Genomic DNA, 10,410 nt, shown 5'->3' on the forward strand with positions numbered 1-10,410 from the left:
TTCCCACTAGTCATTTCCCACTACAGTCATTTCCCACCCAGTACAGTCGCCTCCCACACTATTGGCCCCAGAGGGCTCAGGCTCAGGCTCAGGCTGGCCCGGGTGAGGCGCCAGTGCAGGCCCTGTAGTGGCGGCGGGAGGCCTGTGCGGGGCGGTGCGGGGGGAGAGGAGGAGGAGACGACGGCCGGGGCGGCGGCTGTGTCTGTGTCTGTGTCTGTGTCTGTGGCGTTACTGAGGGAGGGAGGGAGGGGCCGTGAGGGGGGGAGAGGCAGCTCCGGGGCTGTGGGCGGCGGCGGCACCGTTACCGTGAGGGCGGGAGCGGCGGCGGCGACGGCGACGGGCGATGGGGATGTGTCTGCCCTGTCTGGGCGGCGCCACCGAGGACGTGGTGCAGACCCCCGACCCGGTAGGTGGAGGTGGAGGGGACAGGGGGGAGGGGGGATGAGACAGTAGGGAGAGAAATGAGGGAAGAGGAGAGGGATGGAGGGAATATGAGGGAGGGGAGAGGGTGGGGGGGCAGGGTGGAGGGAGAGGCAGTGAGAGGTGGGGTAGGGAGGGGGGGGGAAAGGGATGGGGAGAGGAGCTGAAGGAAAGGAGGGTGGTGGGGGGAGGGAGAGAAGGTGGGAAAGGAGGGATGTGGAGAGGGGGGAAAAGGAGGGAGAGAAGGAGGGTGTGTGTGTGTGTGTAAATATCACTGGACCTTAATTGGTGCATGTGACAATAAATGTGAGATGAAAGCAGAGGGGTGAGAGGGAGGCAGAGAGACGAGGGTTAAAGATGAGGAAAGGTGAGAAGGGAAAGGGAAAGGAGGCAGAGTGAGATGGGTGAGGGAGTAGGGGGGAGGGTAAGGAGAGTGGGGGGGGAGGGGTAAGGAGAGTGGGGGGGGAGGGTAAGGAGAGTGGGGGGAGAGAGGAAAAGAGTTGTGGATGGGGAGAGTGTGGGAGGAGGATGGGGAGAGGGAGAAGCAATGAGGGAGGGGGTAGTTGGGGAGAAAAGATTGAGAGGGAAATGGGGGAGGTGAGGAGAGGGAGAGATGGGGAGGGAGAGGGGTAGAGAGGGAGTCAAGATTGCTTTAAGGCATCGTGAAATATTCTGGTCTTGGGGTGAGGGCAGAGGAAGGATGATTACGTGAGGGTGGTGGGCGAGTGTCCAGAACAGTGATGTTGGGTGAGGGTGGCATAAGGGAATCGAGCCCTTTCTGTTGAGAACAACTAGTCTACTTCATCGGATTTTAGTTCCAAATATTTTTGGCAAACTAAATCTTTCCCATTGTCACTAAATAGCCCAAACCTTTGTGATTTGCGTTACAGGATACCATTGTATTCTATGGGTGTGTGCTGACGTGTTGTAGAATCCAAATGCTCGCTTAATGTCACATCATTTAATGTCTTATAATTCTCAGTAACTCTGGGAACGCTTAAATATAAAAGAGTCGCTTGGCCTACTAAATCTGGAGTGGAGCATTTGTATAGGAAGGAACTGCAGATGTTGGTTTAAACTGAAGATAGACTCAAAAAGCTGGAGTAACTCAGCGGGACAGGCAGCATCTCTGGAGAAAAGGAATGGGCGACGTTTTGGGTCGAGACCCTTCTGCAGACTGAGAGTCAGGGTAAATGGTAACGAGAGAGATAGATGGGGATATATAGAGAGAGATATAGAAAAAAATGAATGAAAGATATGTAAAAAAGCAACGATGACAAAGGGTACAGACATTGGTCTAGGTTTATTTTGCTTACTTTAATGAACTGTCTCGACCTGTAGGCTGCAAGAATTAGCATTAGTAAAGAGCGTAAAAGGAGGTCAGTTGATTTATGTTTGCTAACGCCAGCCCAGTAACAGTTAACCTGTTAGCATTTACCTTGAAACTGATATTTGTTCTTGGTGTACATGCACAACCATATAAATGCGATGTTGCTATCAATGATTCACTGCTACAGTGTTAAATCCCTAGTCATGATGCATACATAATTCCTCTAATCATACAGCATGCTATGTGGAACACTTAATCTTAATTCATTTAAATGCTGAGCCCAACATTTTAAATATAGAATGCAAAGCATATCTTCACAGTTCAACAAAAACATATATTCCTATTGAAGTTTAAATCTATGTAAGTGGCATAGATTACTACAGAAGTACATATGTGACCCGAAACGTCGCCTATTCCTTCCCTCCATAGATGCTGCCTCAACCCGCTGAGTTTCTCCTGCATTTTTGTCTACTTTCGATTTTTCCAGCATCTGCAGTTCTTTCTTAAATAGATTACTACAGAAGTATCTATGTGAAGTTTGCAATCCCTTTGTGAGATGCATAAAAGTTATGTGAGACTAAAATCATCAGATTTAAAAACAAAAATGAAGTAATATAGTAGGCTATTCAGTAGTAACTCAACGGGTCAGGCAGCATCTCTGGAAATTATGGATAGGCGACGTTTTGTGTTGGGACTGTTCTGACAACCTACTGAGTCAGCTCCACTATTCAATATGATGGTAGCTGATCGTCTTGCATCTATGCCATGTTCATAATCCCCATAGTCTTGTGGCCCTTTGTCTTGCATTCATCTAACACCTCAACTACAGGTCCACCGCCAATTTTACAGCACCCTTGATTCCTGAGCCTTTCTGGTTACCAGCGTTGCCAAACCAGCAGAGGTCACGGCCTCCGAGAGGAGTCCAACTGCACTGGATCGCGCTGCCTAGGGCGACAGGGGAGCCGTTATACCAGCCCGCAAAGTCGACCTCAGGAGGGAAAGGATCTGCCGGCTCTGGCCAGGCCAGAGTTCCAGGGCCCCGGCCGCAGAGGGGAAAATTCAACCCGCTGATCGGCCACGGAAATCCCGATGAGGTCGAGATCGGCCGCCTCACCCGGCCTAGACGTCACATTTTCGGGGGGACTTCCAGAGGGGATTTCAAGTGAGCTCTCAGAATTTAGTCCGGATGAAAGGAGGTACCGGATCACCAGTTGCCGGAAATTCGGTGGTGGACCTGTATAGTCTTTTGTGGTGGGGAACTCCTCAAGTTCACCAATGTGTGAGGAGATTTGTACTCAGACCTGGCATCTATGTCTTGTCCAGAGAGAATAATATTATTCAATTTGCTCGAGTGATTTCTGCTTTTATGTTCGGCCATTTGGAAAATCCAATTTTCTCATTAAAAACATTCTCGCCGCAGCATTGGCAGGGAGCCCGTGAATGACATGGATTGATTAGCATGCAAACAGAAGACGTATAGCATTGGAGACATAAAGACGTACAGATGCAAGAACGACAAGTGCCGGAGTAACTCACTGGGTCAGGCGCATCTCTGGAGAGAAGGAATGGGTGACGTTTCGGGTCGAGACCCTTCTTCTGACCTGAAACATCACCCATGATTACATTGAGAGATATTTTGTGAATGAAATTTAATTGAAGTGCTATTTTGGTCGGATGAATGAGATGAGATGATATAAACTGAAGGGCCTAATTGTAAAATGGATGCAAGAAGAGTGAGATGTGTGTAGTTCATTGAAAGTGGCAAAGCAGGTTGAGAAAATGGTTCAAAAGTGACGTACATGATTGTAAAACCAAAAATGAATGTAAGCTTCATGCTAAGGTAGACAAAAATGCTGGAGAAACTCAGCGGGTGAGGCAGCATCTATGGAGCAAAGGAAATGGGCAACGTTTCAGGTCGAGACCCTTCTTCAGACCCGAAACGTCGCTAATTTCCTTCACTCCATAGATGCTGCCTCACCCGCTGAGTTTCTACAGCATTTTTGTCTACCTGGATTATTCCAGCATCTGCAGTTCCTTCTTCAACGTACGCTTTATGCTGGTGACAAAGAGTACAAGAAGGAAGTCGGAATAAACCTTTTTTGAAGCACTGTTTTGCCTACTGATGGATTATTGGATCTCGGTTTCCCATTTTCAGAAGTATGTCCTCACTTTAGGGAGAGTGGTGGAAGGGTTGATCGATGATAGGGATAAAAGTTGTGTGGCGAAAACATGAAACATCCAAGGCACAGTCATAGGGTGGTGAATCTGTGGAATTCTTTGCCACAGACGGCTGTGGAGGCCAAGTCATTGGATGTCTTTAAAGCAGAGATAGATAGGTTCTTGATTAGCACAGGTGTCAGAGGTTATGCAGAGGAGGCAGGGGAATGGGGTTAGGAGGGAGACATAGATCAGCCATGATTGAATGGCGGAGTAGACTTGATGGGCCTAATGACCTCATGACTGGCTATTCGGCTTTTCAGGCCTGATTATGCTGGTGTTTGATCATCTGTATCAACATCATGTTCCTGCTGAAACCAGGGAAATAAATCCCAAAGACACAACTTGAGGAGAACATGAAGAATATTCTGCAAGTTATCTATTTAGATGTGGTGCTTTATGAAGAATACCTAACTTTACTCGAGTACATAACTAGTTATGATGTGTGTCCAAAGGCTTGTTTGGGAGGAATGTTTAATTATGGGCGGCACGATGGCTCAGAGCTAGAGTTGCTGCCTCACAGTGCCAGATCCCCGGTTCGATCCTGACTACGGGTGCTGTTTGTACGGAGTTTGCACGCTCTCCCCGTGACCTGCGTGGGTTTTCCACGGGTTCCTCCCACAATCCAAAAACGAGCAGATTTGTAGGTTAATGGCTACGGTTGTAAATTGTCCCCAGTTTATAGGAAAGAACTATTAATGGGTGTTTGCTGGTCAAAGGGCCTGTTTCCGTGCTGTATCTCTAAACAATGTCATTAGAGTCTTTTGATTGCACCGTGATAATTGGCTTTGGCTCAATTGCAGTGTGTTTCTCTTCTGGCCACTGTCTAATCTTAAATTTGTTTTCTCTGTTGAACAAATTAGCAAGTAATTTTCAGTGTTTCCTCTCACTAGAAATAAATTCTTGCTTGCCAGAAACTGAATTTAAAATAAAGATTTGAACAGTGGGTTTAATGTTCTACAGACTACAATAGCCATTATTCACAGTGCATTCCTTTGCAATTATTTGTGTGGGACTTTGCCTGTTTGAATTAAAGCCTGGCATATATACTTGGTGTGTTCTGATTAGGGAAAACAGTTTTAATTACCCCAGAAAAACACACTTGTTCATCCTAACCAATTTATATTTAGAGTTTGTAAATGTCTGAGATTTGTGTTGATCAAGTTATACAGCGTGGATACAGGTCCTTCGGCCCAATTTGCCCACAATGACCAACATGTCCCAGCTACACTAGTCCCACCTGTCTGCTTTTGGCCCATAGAAGACGGTGGGGGCCGGTTCTCTGGATGCTTTCAAGAGAGAGTTAGATAGAGCTCCTAAAGGTAGCGGAGTCAGGGGATATTGGGAGAAGGCAGGAACGGGGTACTGATTATGGATGATCAGCCATGATCACAGTGAATGGCGGTGCTGGCTCAAAGGGCCGAATGGCCTACTCCTGCGTTTATTGGCTAAATTTATCCTATCCATAATGAATAATTGAATAGATTGCAGAGGATCCATTACAAAGGTTTGAAGCAAGCACCGTTTGTGTGTGGGTCACTAACAGAGTTACAGAACTGGTGGTGATTTGTGAACACACAAACAACTAGTTGTGGTCAAATATGCTGACGATTGATATCACTGATGCTGTTATGGGTCATGCAAAAGCTGACCGCTTGCATCAAAGATTTACATTAGTCTTTATCCATTAAATCCCATGTTCATTATCCAACCAATTGCTAATCCGCAGAGTGGATTTTTTGTTAACAAGCAAAGTACATATGGTGATGGAGCAGAGAGTTTGTAGATGCAGAAAGGTGTTATAGATGAGCTTCCTAAGTTCATGTAATATGAGCAGAATTAGGCCATTTATTCCATCAAGTCTACTCCACCATACAATCATGGCTGATCTATCTTTCCCTCTCAACCCCATTCTTCTGCTTTCCCCCCCATAACCCCTGATGCCCTTCCTAATCAAGCTTGCTAAGGGAGGAGGTCAAATATTTAATACTTCAGCACTTTTGAATGTGGCTTAAAAAGATGTATAAGCAGAGATAATTAACGATGTGTGTGAATACTTGAGCATGAGAAGGTATGAAGATGGCTTTCTAAAAGAGGACCATGCCTGTAAAGTAGAGGTACATCTACCGATCATTCTTAAACCAGTTAGGTCCGAGCTTGTGTAGCCAATTCTGCAGGTCTACGTAGTCTGAAGAAGGGTCTCGACCAAAAACGTCAGCTATTCCTGTTCTCCACAGATGCTGCCTGAGCCGCTGAGTTACTCCAGCACCCTGTGAAACGTCACCTAACCATGTTCTCCACAGATGCTGCCTGAGCCGCTGAGTTACTCCAGCAATCTGTGTCCATCTTAATGCCACCATTTCATGTGTATCGTTGCTGTGTTCCTGGAGTACTGTCGATCTGTTAAGCTTGAGCAATTGGGAGGTTCAGATTAGATCCATTATTTCAAGCTTGAAGGCCAAGTGAAACTAATGGCAGTGGTTAGGGTATAGTGATGTGAAATGGAGGCGAGGGTAGTCACCACTGTTCCACGCTGACTGTTGTAATTTTGATTTATTTGAACCATCTAGGACACAAGAAGGAAACAATTAGCTGACGCTGCAGAAAAGCGACAGAAAGAGGTAAGCGTGCAAATTAGCGTTGTTTTTGCAGGAAATATTTTGTCAAGACGGCAGCCAGCATCATCGAGGCATTACCTCCGGGCAAAAGAGTTACCTACAGAAGTGTGAAAACGCTCACCTCCAGATTGAGGGACAGTTTCTTCCCGGCTGTTATCAGGCAACTGAACCATCCTACCACAACCAGAGAGCAGTCCTGAACTACTATCTACCTCATTGGACTATCTTTGTCAGACTTTACTGGCTTTATCTTGCACTAAATCATGTTATTCCCGTTGACATGCAGCTGTACACTGTGGATGGCGGGATTGTAATCATGTCTTGTCTTGCCGCTGACTGAATAGCACACAACACAAGCTTTTCACTGTACCTCGGTACACGTGACAATACACAAAACTCAAACGCCAACCTAGTCACACTCTCACTTCACTCCTACCATCGGGAAGAAGGTACAGGAGCCTGAAAAATGTAACGTCCAGGTTCAGCAGCATCTTCTTCCCTGCAACCATGTGTGTACTTGGGGCAGGAACACTAACGTGTAGTCACTGAATTGGGAATTGTCGGGCACGCTCCTTCTGATTTTCTAAAATGTTCCCAGATTTTTAGTTTAAGAGGGAACTGCAGATGCTGGAAAAACGGGGGTAGACAAAAATGCTGGAGAAACTCAGCGGCTGAGGCAGCATCTATGGAGCGAAGGAAATAGGCGAGGCCTATTTCCTTCGCTCCATAGATGCTGCCTCACCCGCTGAGTTTCTCCAGCATTTTTGTCTACCCCAGATTTTTAGTTAGTTTGCCAAAAGGTGGTAATATTCTTTAAACTTGTGCCTGTGATGTTTACATCTCGCAATGCATCTCTTTTGCTCCAAAACGACTTGGTTTCATTTAGAGATCCCGCGTGGAAACGAGCCCCTCGTCCCACCGAGCCCGCGGTGACCGGCGATCCCCGCACATTAACACTACCCCCACACGCACTAGGGAAATTTACATTTACACCAAGCCAATTAACCTACAAACCTGTGCATCTTTGGAATGTGGGAGGAAACCGAAGATCTCAGAGAAAACCCACGCAGGTCACGGGGAGAACGCACAAACTCTGCACAGACAGCACCCGTAGAGTGGATTGAACCCGGGACTCTGCCGCTGTGAGGCAGTAAATGGTGGCCACTATGCCACCATTTTAATTTATAAAAAATAAAATTAAAAAAACTATTTTCCTATGTGACTTTAAGATGACATCATGTCAATGGTGTATCTAAAATGTGGACCTTTCTCTCCAAAGAACGTGCACAGGGGCGTTAAGAATCCAGAAGCAGTGGAACGAAAGAAGAGGAAGCAGGAAGAGATGGAAAAGCAGCAGATGAACACCTCGTCTTCGGGTGGAGGTGGCCTCAGGGTGAGAGAAGGTTCACACTACGTCAATGAGGGGGTTTGTGCCCATTGCACCAAGTAAATACTTCGAGCTAGCACTGCCATTCAATGTGATGTAAATAACAGGACCTTTCTTTTAAATTTCAGTGGCAGGTTGGGTAAAGGATGCGAAGAGCTGATGCCCGGATTGAGAACCGCCGATGCAGCGTGACCTTGCCAGCCCCCCCCCCCCCAGATCACAGAGTTGTTGATGTTCTCCGCGTGGCTTTCAGTGTCGTGTGGTTAGAGCCATCCAGAAATGTGCCATGCTACTTCACGTTGAATGTCGCCTACCAAGCGCTTTCTGTGCCCCGATAGGAAAGTACAATGTCTCTTGCAACTTAACAACCTGCCTGTTAATGTATCATTCGGCTAATCCAGACTGTGAAGACCAAAGATACTAGAGCTCCTCTATAATCTTTGGTGAAGACTGCACTCCGCCTGGATGTTAATTGCCCTGAGTCCTTTACATTGCTCCTGCTTTACCGGAGATTATATTGCCAGAGGTGGACAAAAATGCTGGAGGAACTCAGCGGGTTATGCAGCATCTACGGAGCGAAGGAAATAGGCGAGGTTTCCGGTCGAGACCCTTCTTCAGACTGATGTGGAGATGGGGGAGGGGCGGGAACCCGCCCCTCCCCCACCTCCACATCAGTCTGAAGAAGGGTCTCGACATCAGTCTGAAGAAGGGTCTCAGCCCGAATCGTTGCCTATTTCCTTCGCTCCATAGATGCTGCCTCACCCGCTGAGTTTCTCCAGCATTTTTGCCCACCTTAGATTTTTCAGCATCTGCAGTTCCTTCTTAAACATCATATTGCCAGATATTTATTTCCTGCGTTGCCATTACTTATAGACAAGTGTTGATTTGCTGATTTCTGTAGATAATTTTGCTGTATCTTTAATAGGCAAGGTTTTCTATATTTATAAAACAATTTTCTAAACCTGTGTGCCTTGGATATAGTGTAGAGAGATGTAATGTGCTTTGTTTTAATGCTGTAATCACCAATTGAAATAGCAGTATTTAATTTATTCTCTCTTTAATTTATTGCACTGTTTTTTTCTTTTGCTGTAAAATTGTGGACAAGATCACTACACTGAACTATCTCTAACTCTATGTACTTGAGTCATTTAGGAAATGGCCTTTATATGACTAAATAAAAACTCTATTTGTGATTCTGATTGAACTTTTGAGGCACATTTGGCGACTAACGGCCCTGTCCCACGGTACGAGTTCATTCCAAGAGCTCTCCCGAGTTTAAAAAAGAAATCAAACTCGTGGTAAGCACGGAGAATGAACGTAGCGGGTACGTCGGAGCTCGGGGACGTTACGCTAACGGCAGGTACTCGGGAAAACTCGCTAACGGCAGGTAAGCACGGGGGAAATGTCCACGAGAGCCCCGAGTACCGACGAGTGGCCATTACCGTAAATCTCCGAGTTCAAATCAGGGCAAACTCGGGGAGAGCTCTTGAATGAACTCGTACCGTGGGACAGGGGTTTAAATGTACACGTTGACTAATAGGAGAAAAAACAATATAAATGTAAATATGCATAAATATAAAAAGCTTTATCCACATCTCAAGCAATAAACATCACACGTGCGTTCGTGAAACATTTAATTGGCATTCTCTCCCCCCCCCCCTCCAGTCTCTCTCCATCCCCTTTCCCAACGCACTCTTTCTCGCTCTCTTACCCCACATATCTATCCCACCCACTTCTCTCCCTCTCATCACTCCCTGTCTCTCCTCTCTCCCTGCTCTTCTCCTCTCTCTCCCCCAGTCTTAGACTCCCCCCCCCCCCCCCCCCCCCATATCTCACAAGGCTATTGTGGAAGACATATCAGGCTAAACTAATCTCTGCCTCTGCATCTTCACGTAAGCAGTTCTATAATCCCACAGTATATTCGAGCGGCTCGTCTCGGTAGCAGTGCGCTACTGAGGATGCCACTCAGCTGTTCTTGTGGTTGTTCCCCTTCTGGTATCCTTATATCGCCCACTTGTGTGTGGGGAGTGGATGAGAAACTGGAATAACAGAACTAGTGCGAGTTGCTGATCAATATTCAGCGTGGACTGGATCCTTCTCTGGATGCTTTCAAGTGAGAGCTCTTACAGATAGCAGAGTCGAGATATGGGGAGAAGGTAGGAACTGGGTACTGATTGGGGATGATCAGCCATGATCACATTAAATGGCTCGTGAGGCTGAATGGCCTACTCCTGCACCTATTGTCTATTGGAGTGTGAAAGTTCCTGTCTCAATGCTGTAGCTCTAAACTACACTAGTTGAACAACAGCCTGACGTATGTGTTGCCCAAGTGGTCCAGTGCAGAGTGGGAGGAGCCAGCAAGATCGCATCCGCTGTTCATCTGTTGTTGGTAGGTGAATGGTAGCAAGTCCAATTGACTGGGGTGAGCACGGTGGCAC

At 46.6% G+C, this 10,410-nt stretch overlaps 1 protein-coding gene across 1 annotated transcript; it reads left to right on the forward strand.

Annotated features, from left to right (window-relative positions):
• Positions 1 to 268: 268 nt before the first annotated feature.
• On the forward strand, positions 269 to 8,570 carry LOC116984510 (small VCP interacting protein). Its single transcript, XM_033038647.1, has 5 exons — positions 269 to 294; positions 335 to 406; positions 6,538 to 6,588; positions 7,865 to 7,978; positions 8,101 to 8,570. The coding sequence occupies exons 2-5, from the start codon at positions 344 to 346 to the stop codon at positions 8,113 to 8,115; spliced, it is 243 nt and encodes an 80-aa protein (XP_032894538.1). The 5' UTR covers positions 269 to 294; positions 335 to 343; the 3' UTR covers positions 8,116 to 8,570.
• Positions 8,571 to 10,410: the final 1,840 nt, after the last annotated feature.

The sequence above is a fragment of the Amblyraja radiata genome, chromosome 20 (assembly GCF_010909765.2).
Source record: "Amblyraja radiata isolate CabotCenter1 chromosome 20, sAmbRad1.1.pri, whole genome shotgun sequence".
Taxonomy (NCBI): Eukaryota; Metazoa; Chordata; class Chondrichthyes; order Rajiformes; family Rajidae; genus Amblyraja; species Amblyraja radiata.

Excerpts from the sequence above, each read along its gene's own strand:
- LOC116984510 (XM_033038647.1), top strand. The coding sequence starts at position 344 with ATGGGGATGTGTCTGCCCTGTCTGGGCGGCGCCACCGAGGACGTGGTG. Across the intron at positions 407-6,537 it reads TGGTGCAGACCCCCGACCCG|GACACAAGAAGGAAACAATT; the intron begins GTAGGTGGAGGT and ends TGAACCATCTAG. Across the intron at positions 6,589-7,864 it reads CAGAAAAGCGACAGAAAGAG|AACGTGCACAGGGGCGTTAA; the intron begins GTAAGCGTGCAA and ends TTCTCTCCAAAG.